This window comes from Ambystoma mexicanum, chromosome 5q (genome assembly GCF_040938575.1).
Source record: "Ambystoma mexicanum isolate Mex_15411 chromosome 5q, UKY_AmexF1_1, whole genome shotgun sequence".
Taxonomy (NCBI): Eukaryota; Metazoa; Chordata; class Amphibia; order Caudata; family Ambystomatidae; genus Ambystoma; species Ambystoma mexicanum.
The window spans coordinates 251,865,258-251,877,590 of NC_090933.1; the positions used below are offsets into that span (position 1 = coordinate 251,865,258).

The 12,333-nt window shown below is 47.3% G+C and overlaps 1 protein-coding gene across 3 annotated transcripts in view; it reads right to left on the bottom strand.

Annotated features, from left to right (window-relative positions):
- The window catches only part of LOC138497355 (cytochrome P450 2J2-like), a 503,127-nt gene that overhangs the window by 326,722 nt on the left and 164,072 nt on the right, over window positions 1-12,333 (bottom strand). For all 3 annotated transcript variants that reach the window (XM_069620767.1, XM_069620769.1, XM_069620768.1), the window contains exon 3: window positions 10,443-10,592. In XM_069620767.1, the coding sequence (XP_069476868.1) occupies window positions 10,443-10,592 (150 nt within the window). The remainder of the gene's footprint in view (window positions 1-10,442; window positions 10,593-12,333) is intronic.

Consider the following 12,333-nt stretch of genomic DNA (forward strand, 5'->3'; position numbering starts at 1 on the left):
TGTATCTGCTTAGATTCACATGCTGTGCATAGGCCGACATCTAGTGGAAGCTGCGGAGTATTACAGTTTGTTTTTCGAAACTCGAAAATGGGCGTCGACACAGGCATGCCAGTAATACTATCCCTAGTGTGACGTCCACTGTACCCAAGATCCCTCACGAGTCTAGGATCCTCAGATTGTATTTTTTCTGACATGAGGAAGCATGAGGAGTAGCGTGAGTACAGATAATCCAAGCAGATAGACAGAAAGGTAAGACTACAAGCAATCATGCGCCTTCTCTCGGAGGGGAGGAAGGGTGGGTCGCATGTGAATCTAAGCAGATACAAGCATCAGAAATACGATTACAGTGAGTAATGTATCCCTTCTGAGGCTTGTGGAATCTGCTTAGATCACATGCTGTGCATAGATTAGCGAGCAGTACCAGAAGAAGGAGGTGGGATGTGAGAAGGGTCATGAGCAAACAGGTGTCTTAGAACCGCTTGTCCCACTTGTGTATCTGTCTTGGAATGAGTGTCAATGCAGTAATGCTGAGTAAAATTGTGAATAGAGCTCCAAGTAGCTGCTTTGCAAATGGTGTCGAGGGGAACATTTGCAATGAAAGCCAGAGTTGCCCCAATGCCTCTAGTAGAGTGGGCTCTTGGCGTAAAAGGCAGAGTTTTTTCAGAAAGAGAGTAGCACAGCTGTATACAGTTGATAATCCACTTCGAGATAGCGCCTTTAGAGACGCGATCTCCCTCTCTGCCTGTAGCTACGGAGACAAACAGTTGATCTGTTTTCCTTAGCGGTCTGGTTTTATTTACATAGTAGAGGACCGCCCTACGCACATCTAGGGTGTGTAGTTTCACCTCAGCCGAGCTTTGCGGGTTCTGGAAGAAAGCCGGAAGCTCGATGGACTGGTTTACATGGAACTTTGATATAAATTTAGGTGAGAACCTAGGGTGTGTGCGTAAAACCAGTTTGTCTTTGTGGATAGTAAAGAAAGGATCCTGCACTGACAGAGCCTGAATTTCACTGACCCTTCTTATAGAGGTAATGACTAAGAAGGCCGTTTTATAAGTCAGGTGTTTGAGACTATTTTTATGCATGGGTTCGAAAGGGAGGCCCATGAGCTTAGCTAGCACCACATTAAGGTCCCATCCTGGCGGTGGGTTCGAAATAGGAGGGTGAAGTCTCTTTACTCCTTCCATGAAGGCTTTAACTACTGGTACTTTCCACCACGACACCCTGTTATGGGATGTGGTGTAAACCGAGAGGGCTGCCAGGTGTACTTTCAGAGAGTTAAAAACCAATCCTGCATCCAGCAGGTGGAGCATGTATGTCACAATGTTGTAAGGAGTGCAATTAACAGGGTTGATTTGTTTATTCTGGCACCAAATAACGAATCTCTTCCACTTGTCAAAGTAAGAGTGCCTTGTGTTTGGTTTCCTGGATTCTTTTAGGATGTCCATACACCTCTGTGGTAAATTGAGATGTCCAAACTCTATGACCTCAGGAGCCATGCTGCCAGGTTCATTGAGTTGGGTTGCTGGTGCACTGTTTGACCTTGTTGCTGGGACAGTAGGTTGTACCAGGCTGGAAGTTTGAATGGCTCGCACACCGCCATCCTGCGTAGGTGTGGAAACCATGGTTGTCTCGCCCACATGGGAGCAACTAGGATGAGCGTCATCGATTCCTTGTTCATCTTGTACACCACCTTCCTGATGAGGAGTTGGTGGAAAAGCGTACGCAAACATCCCTGACCAGTTCATCCACAGGGCGTTCCCTTGGGAGTCTGGCTGGGGGAACCTGGATGCAAATCCTGGGCATTGTTTGTTTTCGCTTGTGGCGAATAAGTCTATAGTGGGGAAACCCCACTGAAAGAAGAGATCTTCTACGATCTTTCTGTGAAGGACCCATTCGTGTTCTTCTGGGAGGGAGTTTCTGCTTAGAGCATCCGCTAGGGAATTGAGCTCCCCTGGAACATGTTGCGATGACAGGAAGATGTTCCGTTTGAGTGCCCATATCCAGATTGTCTGGGCAAGCTTGGACAGATTTGGCGAACGAGTCCCTCCTTGCTTGTTCAGATAGAACATGGCTGTTGTGCTGTCCGTCCGGATCTGCACCGACAAGTTTAGTAGATGGGGCTCGAACGCCCAAAGCGCTCTGAATACTGCCAGAAGCTCTAGCAGGTTGATGTGGTTCTTGGCTACTGAGTGAGACCAGAGACCCTGAGCTGTGTGGTGGAGATGGTGAGCTCCCCACCCAGTCAGGCATGCATCTGTAGTCACCACTGCCTGTACTTCGGGATCGTAAAAGGGTTTTTCCCCTTGCGAGATTCTCTCTTGTCCACCAGTGTAGGCTCTGTACAAGTGTTGGCGAAACGACCACTAGATCGTCCCACTGACCACTTGCCTGAGACCACTGTTTCGCCAACCATTCCTGCAAGGGACGCATGCGCAGTCGCGCGTGGGGGACCAGGTAAATGCATGACGCCATCATGCCCAGTAACCGCATTGCTTTGCGTACCGTTATTCGTTGACCGGACTGATAATGTGGAATTTGCAGTAGTATATTCTGAATTCTCTTCCGAAGGGAAGGTCAACCCTTTCTGAGTATCTAGGATTGCTCCTAGGAACTGTTTTGAGGTGCTTGGCACCAGGCTTGACTTCTTCTCGTTCATTGAGAAGCCTAATTCGTGGAGGAGGCTGATAGTCCTTTGAATGTTTGTCCTGCAAATTCCTGGGGTTTCCCCAGTTATGAGCCAGTCGTCCAGATAAGGGTACACTGGGATTGCCTCCCTGCGTAGGTGTGCAGCTGCCACCGCCAGTACCTTGGTGAATACCCTTGGTGCTGAAGCTATCCCGAAGGGCAGTACCTTGAATTGGTAGTGGCGACTGTCCACCTTGAAGCGCAAGTACTTTCTGTGCGCCGGGAGCATGGAAATATGAAAATAAGCATCTTTCATATCCAAGGTTGCCATGTAATCCCCCTTTTTTAGGAGGGGGATTACCTCTTGTACCGTGGTCATACGGAATTTTTGGGGCTTGACATACTTGTTGGCAGGCAGTAAGTCCAATACTGGGCGCATTGTCAAATCTTTCTTTGGCACAAGGAAGTAAGTTGAATAGATACCCTTGTTTACCTGGTGTCCTGGGACAAGTTCTATCGCGTCCTTTTCTAGCAGAATGGCGATCTCCTCGAGAAGGATCTTCTGATGTTCTAAGGAGTGTACTCTTTGTCATGGAGGATGGTTCCGGGGACGCTGCAGTAATTCTATACAATATCCTGTGGACACTGTTGACAGCACCCATCTGTCTGAGGTGATCCCTTCCCAAGCCTGGGTGAAGTTGGAAATGCGTCCCCCTACTGGGGTTGCGTGAGAAGGGACCCTGAACTGAGCGTCACTGCTTTGGTGGAGGCGTGCCACCTCCCTTGTTGGGGCTGCCTCTGCCTCTCCCACGACCTCTTTTGTTACCCCTGCCGTAACTTTGGGTAGACGAAAATTACTGTTCCCCCTCTGGTTAGGGGGTTTGTTGGTTAGTTGGTCAAGGGATTTCAGTGTTTCGTATTCGTCCTTGGTGTTTTTCAGTGCGTCTTCGACCGCTTTCCCAAACAATAGATCGGGTTCCACCGGCTTGTCTATTAATGAAGCCTGAGTTTCTGTTTTGAACCCCGACTGCCGTAACCACGCATGTCTTTTGATAACAGTACCTTCTGCTATCAATCTCCCTGCGTTGTCCGCGGCGTAGAAAGTTGCTTTCAATATGCAACCAGACACGGCTCTCCCTTCTGCCGAGATCCGAGCCAATTGGCCCTTTAACGGTTCAGGAGCAGAGGCTATGAGTGCCGCGACCTCTTCCCATTGATGGCAGTTGTAGCTGGCCAACAGGGTGGTGGAGTTAGCAATCCTTGCTTGGTAGGCGGACGTTGAGGCTACCTTCCTGCCAAACCCGTAAAGTTTCTTGCTCTCCTTGTCGGGAGGAGCTTCTGACGAAGATAAGGGTGTTCCAGCCCTCTTCCGAGTGTTGGTAACAACTAGGGAGTCTGGTTTAAGATGTCCTCTTATATAGAGAGGGTCAGAATGGGCTGCCCGGAAAAGTTTTTCGACCCTGGGGTTGACTGCTATGGTGAGGTTTGGGTTCACCAGGGACGGATCTATTCTTCGTTGGATGGATTTAAGGATAGGGATGGTCTGAGCGACCGGCCTCCTCTCTCCCACCAACTCCTCTGCGAAGTCCCTTTCCTCCTGTACACCGTGGGTGTCGATGTGAAAATGTTCTGCCGCGCGAGCGAGGACCTCATTAAGGAGGGGCTAGTTATCGACTGGCGAGTCGGTAATTGGGGCTTCGTTCTCTACCGGGGAATCTACTCTGTAAATTTCCTGCTCATCTTCTCCCTCCTCCTGGTCCTCATCATCCGCATAGTATTCCGTCCCGGTTTGTTCCTCCATAATTTCAAACTCCTGGTCCCCCTCAGGGAAAGGCTCTCCTTGGTACCTGGGGTATGGAGTAGAGTAAGGCAGCACCTCAAAGGGTTCAGGTCTTTCGAACCGGGCCTTTTTACTTAGGGGAATAGGATCAGTAGAACCTGAGGGTGTGGCCCCCTGAGGGTCATACGAGAGGAAATGCTCTGGATTCTTGTCGTAAAAATCTGACAAGGAAGACATCCTTGACATGACCCTGTCTATGTCTTCACTGGACCATTCTTTGGAACAGGGGATGACTTTAGTAGGCAATTTAGGGGACTTATCAAGGGTACCCTTGCCGGATGTTGATCTCTCAGTAGACTTGTATTTGTCTGTCTGCTTAGGGGGAAAGGATGGTCTTACAGGAGTGGAAGAATGTGCTTTCCGCTGTTTCCCCCTCTCCCTGTGCGTGGAAAAATGTTTTCCCTGTCCCTTGGAGGCCCCGGAGACTTTCGACGAGAGGCGTCGAGGATCGGAAGAGGTATCTGTGTTTTTCGAGCGTGGGGCCTCGCTGGTGTTAACTGCGGGCTCCGTCTCTTGGAGCGCGGCCTGGGCGTGGAAGTCGTCTTCGTCCTCCGACGATCGAACTTCCGTTAGTCTAGGGAGCGAGGCACTCTTGGCAAGAGTGGATGATTGCCTTGCGTCATGAGGCGATCTCGATCGAGAGCGCCCAGAGGACACCGAGTCGGACCGTTCTATCTGTGCCTCTTTCCGAGAAGTCGACGTCGTCGAGGTTCGGTTGGACTTAGTGTGCTTAGTGTGTGTAGGGTGTGTAGCGCTTGCGTCGCCGGGGGTCTTCCCCATAGCCGCCCTGCCGGACGACCTTCCGAGGTCGGGGACCTGCGCTCGGCTGTCTTTCGACGCCGTAATGCCCTCGCCGTCCGAAAGTACGGCGTCGCTGCCATCGCTGAAGGCGCCCTCCGCTGCCATGGCCGCCTGCCTGGTGTGGTGTGGTGGGCCCAACGCTTTGTCGAACGGTCCTTAAGTGTCTTAGGTTTAAACCTACTACACGCTCTGCAGTTCGCTTCGGGGTGGTCCCTCGGCAAGCAGAGATTGCACGTGGTGTACCTGTCGACCCAAGGGTATTTGCGGTTGCACTTGGGGCAGAATTGGAAAGGGGTACCCTCCATACGCACTTTGAGGCAGCGGGCTGGTAAGTGTAGGAAATATATAAGGTGTACCTATATACCAAGAGTGAAGAGTATGTACCACCCCCCACTCTCCCTACTTGCAGGGCCGAGGCCAGCAGCCTACCAGGCCCGGGCCGAGGCCAGCGGCCTTCCGAGGCCCAGATCCGTCATGCAGCAGCCGACGGTCGATGTCTTCTCCAGCCGTCGTCGAGTGTCGAGGGTCGACGTTGGGGTGGGGAAGGATGTCAATAAAGAATTATAAATTTCGATTATTAGCAAAAGTATGGCTAAGGCCAGGGGACTCCGCAAAATGCTTCCGACCAGTATGGCGGAAAAAAACAATCTGAGGATCCTAGACGCGTGAGGGATCTTGGGTACAGTGGACGTCACACTAGGGATAGTATTACTGGCACGCCTGTGTCGACGCCCATTTTCGAGTTTCGAAAAACAAACTGAAATACTCCGCAGCTTCCACTAGATGTCGGCCTATGCACAGCATGTGATCTAAGCAGATTCCACAAGCCTCAGAAATATATATATATATATATATATATATATATATATATATATATATATAGAGACCACCTTCCACCACCCCTGATTTTAATGACGATTTCTCTCACCTTCTTAAAGGTCCAAACTGTGCCACACTGGTAGTAGGAGATCTTAATAGATGTTACGGCAACCCAGCAGATAAAGATGCCACCAATCTAGAAATACTATTTAAAAACATAGAATTTCACGTTACTAATAAAGAACCTACAATGGAAAACTGGCATCAACTAGATTGGGTAGTGACAAACAACTTAGATACAAACAATTATAAGACAGAACCTTGTATCTGGTCTGACCACTTTAGTGTTACCTTCCAAATCACCCCTACACTCCCCAACCTATACCTTAGATTTCTCTGCCATGTATTAGATCATATAAACATCTTTTTTACAAACTATGCTGATGATACTCAGCTAGTGATGGAACTCAGTGGAGATCCTAAAAAGGACAAATATAATCTACTTAGGATCTATTCCAGCATAGAACAATGGATGGACACTAATTGGATGTTCCTAAATGGCAAGAAGACTGAGCTAATGGTCTTCGGTTCCCATCAGGCCAGAAACTCACTCTCTCCTGAATACAGCTAATTTCAGATTGAAAACACACAGATTAAGGTTCTCGCTAAGTTAAAACACTGGGCATGATGATGGAAGCATCATTAGGAGCCAAAGCGCAGACACATTACATTAAAATAAACATGCAACTATTACCTCAGACTTCTTAAAGCTATCAGACCAGACATATCGGAGGACAATTGTGCCACAGTGGCTAGGGCAACCATTTTATCCCGCTTGGATTATGGTAATGCCCTGATGGCAGGGGCAAACAACAAATGTCTCTAAGTCTACCGGATTATATAGAACAATGCAGTCAGAATTATCAAGTGCATACCCAAATTTGACCATATCAGTAACTCTAAGAAAGAGTTGCACTGGCTTAAAGTTGAAAATAGAATTCAATTTAAGGCTCGCACCTTGGCCCACCGTTGTATTCACGGGAAGGCACCAGGGTACTTGAAATTGAAAATATACCCATATGCACCTAGCCGCACTTTAAGATCAGTAGACCAAAACATGATCGCGGTAGCCAAATCCAAAACGCAAGTTAGGACTAGGTAAATCCTTTCCGATTATTACAGCGGGACTCTGGAATAACCTGCCCATAAACATAAGAAAATAAGCGGATTACTTATGCTTCAATAAGCAGGTGAAGACACACACCTTTAAGTAATCCCCACCTAAGAAATACTCAGATTTTCTCACTAAGCATTTGCTTAATCTCTTTATTTATGTTCGTCCCAGGTGCATGTATCTGCGCCCTGAAACTCACGAGTACCAGCGCAATAGAAATAAATAGAAAATAGAAATAGACTACAGAAACACGCCCCATAGCTCTATAGGAACGTGTCCATCTGCGCTAATGTTTGGGTGAGTCATGAGAACTACACTGCCGCACAATCCCAACATCTCTCTCTCTACTGAATGTGCTGCCACAGCCCGGATAAAAGACAAGGAGAGGAAAAGCAAAATCAAAAAGTATGCTGACCAGAGGAGGAAAGCAAATCCCAACAACTTCCAAATAGGAGATCAGGCACTAGTACGGCAAACTCAAGATTCTAAGGCGGTCACCGCTTTCAAGCCAGAACCAATGACCGTTACTCACGTACAAGGGTCCATGATAACAGCAGCCAGCCCCACTGGCAGTGTCACCAGAAATTAGTCATTCTTTCAGACATTTGAAGGTGACTGGCATCAGGAAAATAGGGACACCACAGGGGGTGAGGACTCGTCTGACCTCGACTCTGAATTCAGAGAAGGCAACATGGATACCGATGTCAGCGACAGGGACTGCAATGCAGAAGACACTCCCTACATGCGCAGCCCCTCTCAAAGGGTGGTTCACAAGCCTTTGCGTTGGATCGAAGAAATTAACTAAGACCCCATGTTTCATGTTAAGCAAGGGGCAGATGTAATGGTCCTCTTTCTATTGTTAATGTTGGGAAAGGAGACACCGTCTCTGTTCTGTTGTGTTGTGGGTTGCAACACATGTGGAGGTAGGCGCAGCTCCTGCCCGTGCGCCAGTATGCGCCTGAGTAACAAAGAGATAACCGCCCGATTCTGTGTCCCTGCATCTTATTTGCTGGTTATACTCCAGTGAATACGTCCATGCTATGAGCTAACACATACTTAAACACCTACCCACACTCACTGTGTTTAAGATTTATGATATAAACCTGTTCTTCCATTTCACTAATTAAACGGAAAGTACAAATCAAGCCCATACTGACCCACATAGATACGTAAGAATCGGCTAATATTATGCAGTTAACCGAAAATATAACTAATTATCTGAAGTTTACTTGGCAGGCGGGGATTGAGCCCATGACACTTTTTTTTTGATCTGCTGAAAAGCTACATTCCGAAATAGATAATAACCCTATTAGGTTAGACTTATTCTTTTTGCTCCAAGTTGAAGTTCATTTATTATTGGGTCTTTTACCTTTTATTTTATTTTGCAAACAGATATCTTTAAGACAAATGAACTCATGATAAATACATATTTTTTTCTCTTCCCCATTAATTATTTTTCTCTTTTCCCTTTCTCTCATTGTTATTGTTCTGATTTAATTTTTATAACTTTCATTCTTAATTTGGTTCAAATGCAACACTGTATCAATTTGTATCCTCCCCTAATCCCCCTCCCTTGATGTCTGTGTTACATACAACATTCTTTTTTGTTGCACCAATTGTTTATTGCCAAATGAATGCAAATGTTTATGTTCTTGAATATATGATTTTTGCCTAACTAGCCCTGATTTGAAAAAGACGGCTAAGTCCGTTGAAACACGTGTGATCATAAAGGGCACTTGCTTACTATAAAGTTAAAATTTCAAAAACCAGACCTTGACTAAGTGTAGTCTTTACAAGCTTTAACTGGCGCATGAGTGATCTAAAGTAACCACCTTCTTACTACAAGATATATATAAGTTCCTCCACCTTGCTAAGTCGGCTTTGAGTGGTTTGATCAGCGGGTGGTAGTTAGCACCTAGTATGCGTTTGATAGAGGCTGTCAGATTCACTCCCAGATATTTAACTGGGCCCACAGCCCACCTAAATGGGATCCCTTTTTCCAACTGGGTCCTTTCCAACTCCCCTACTGATAGGTTCAGGATTTCGGACTTCCCGAGGTTCACTTTGAACTCTGATACCTCTGAATATTCTCCAATCTCCCTCAATACCACTGGCAGGGACTTTCCCGGCTCTGTGATCATTAAGATCACATTGTCCGCAAACAATCCGATCTTGTGTTGAATCCCTGCCCAGTTGCCCCTTCGAATCACTTTGTTCCCCCTTATCCGATGTGCAAAGGGCTCCATCACTAGAGCGATTGAAAATGGTTCAGTCAGGCGCCCATTGACTCACTTGGGCTTGTGGATTTTGGTAGTTCGCCTTTATCATTCCCATGAAGTTCGGTCCCATTCCCACCTTCTGCAGTATTTGTTCCATAAAGGCCCAATTGACCCGATCAAATAACGAATAAGGCAGTGGAGAGCGCACTATTACGGAGCGGATAGAGGTTTTATGAACAGCGCAACAAATTGGGAACATCGCTAGAGAGACAACTGAGAGCTGAAGAACAAAAAGGCATTTATAGATGTGCTGGAGGATAAGACTGGAAGAAGAGTGGGGGCGGATGGGGCCAAAAGAAACATTCTAAGGGACTTCTTTGCAGATCTATATAAGGAGGAACCAGTGGAAAGGGAGAAGCAGGAGGCTTACCCGAGGTGCTGTGAAGGGTCGAAGCTAACAGAAGGCTCAATTGGAAGAGCCCATAGGGGCGGCGGAGGTGCAAAAGGCACTATCCAGATTAAAAATGAATATAAGCCTAGGGGAAGATGGACTAAAGGCTATATTTTACACAACATTCAGGGACTTATTGGCAGGAATCCTCACAGACCTATTTAACCACTTCTGGGAGACACAGATTACAGCGTCCATGAATATGGCGCACATCGCACTGATTCCAAATGTGGGGAAGAACCCATGTGCATGCTCCGCATACCGTCCCATTGCACTTATCAATGTGTACGCTAATATCGATACAAGGGTGCTCGTGGCCAGGTCTCAAAGGGATAATACCAGGGCTGATGATGCAAGATCAGACAGGGTTCATACAGGGGCGTAACACATTCGATACCATAAGGAGGGTACTTCACGTGGTAGACAAAGCGGGGAAGGAGGGGGCCACCTGTACATGCCTAATGGTGCGATGATAATTTAAATATGACATTTTGCAACAAACCCCTTTACCTTTTGTGGCTGAAAAAATCTCCACTAGAGTGCGTGCCTCTTTCTGTACGCGCCACTCAAAGCCTTTCTTCCCAAGTCCCAGATTCCGGAGTGTCATCAAGGCAAAACGTCTTTGCTGTCTCCAGGAGTGGCCATTGGCCAATATGATACCTGAAGATAAAGGTAATGTAAAGGTAAGGTGTTTGTATTTCGTCTAGGCGGAAAAGAAAAGGAGGCATCAGATTGAATAAACAAAAGAGCAAATAAACATTCAACAACATTTTCAGGTTACTGAAGGTGTAGAAAAAGAACATACCTCTTACTTCAATCTCTAATGTTTGACGCAAGATTAAGAATACAAACGGATAAGAAATCAATTATTCAAAACCTTTTTACTTAAGGTAACGGATGGGGATGGATCAATGCCTATGGATCCCTGGGTTCCCAAATAAAAGTGAATATATTGTCACAGATGGCATAATAACTCCCAGCCTCAAAGGTGTTTCAAGGGTTTTTACTAAATGTTTTGTGAAGCCTAGGGTACTCAGTCCCTCTCTCATCTAGTGTCGAACCTCCACCTTAACCCAGGCATCCCTGACACCATGCTATTGGATACAGAAGATGGATCCCCCTACCGTCGAGTTTCATATACTATTGGTAAGTACCAACAGGCCGAATGTCTTTGCTTGCTAAACTCCCTCAGGGGCTCCACAACTCTCCCTACACTATCCGCTGGTTAGGGGGGATGAATTTGGTATAGTGCCTTGTGGACGCCCTGTTGGATTCAGGCCCAGTCTAACAAACTCACTGTCGCCACCTTCCACTTTCCTACTTTCTCCTCATCTTCACTCCACCTTACTTCTCCCTTCAACCTTCTGTCCCTTCAAGGGTTCACTCCTCCCGGGTCTTGTTTCCACCCTTTGACATTATTCCTCGTTCCACATCTGTGGTTGCCGACTCCACACTACTACTTCCTCCTCCTCCACTGCTCCACAACTCCCCCACCTCCTCCACTACTCCCTCCCCTCAACCTTCTCCACTCCCCCTCCTCCACATCTCTCATTTCTCCCGTTACACACAACTCAGACACTCAATGCCATCCTTTCACCAAGTAGCATATGCTTCTCAACCACTCCTTACACTAATCTTTCGACACACTAGCCACACAAACATGCACTGCAGCAACACGTTCATCCTCCAGCCAATACCTCACCTGCTTCACAAATCACATCCAGTCTGCGGTTACATCTTCCCTCCTGCTGGTCTCTTGGTTGTCCTCCACCTCTTACCTTGACTCACCACACTTCTTGCTTCTTGTCCCTGGTTTACATACCCTTTACATACCCTTTCACTGTCCAGGATTGGGTCCCTTTCCTTAACTAATTAACCCTTTCTTTTCTACTCAGTGAGTGTGTGTAAGGTGAAAAGTCTTAAGTGGGCTAAAGCCCGCTCACCGCGTAGTGATGATGGCAGCCCAAGAAGGCAAGTGTGCCTGTTCATGTTTCGGGACTGGACTCTGTTCTGACAAGCCCCATGGTAAGCTCATTGGGGAAGGGTGGGTATGCCTCACATTTAGGTGTCTGGTGGCCTAGGGGGCATCTAACCTGTTGTGTGGGCTTGCCAGGGTTCCTTGGAAGCTCTGAATGGTCCTTGCTGCTGCGTACATGGGCAGCTTCCTTGTGCAGCTTTCTCAGTCTCTGTCTCTGTCTCTCTCTCTCTCTCTCTCCCCTCCTTTACATTCTCCTCCTTTACCCCTCTCCCTCTTCGTCCCCACCCCATTTTACAGTCCATCACATGAAAGGCAGGAATACAGAGTTGTAGGCATTGATAATAGAGCCTCTGGTGCCCCCCCCCTTACTGTAGACCCACAGGGATTGCTCCAAGCTCTCTGTTCTTACCCATGGTGGAGTAC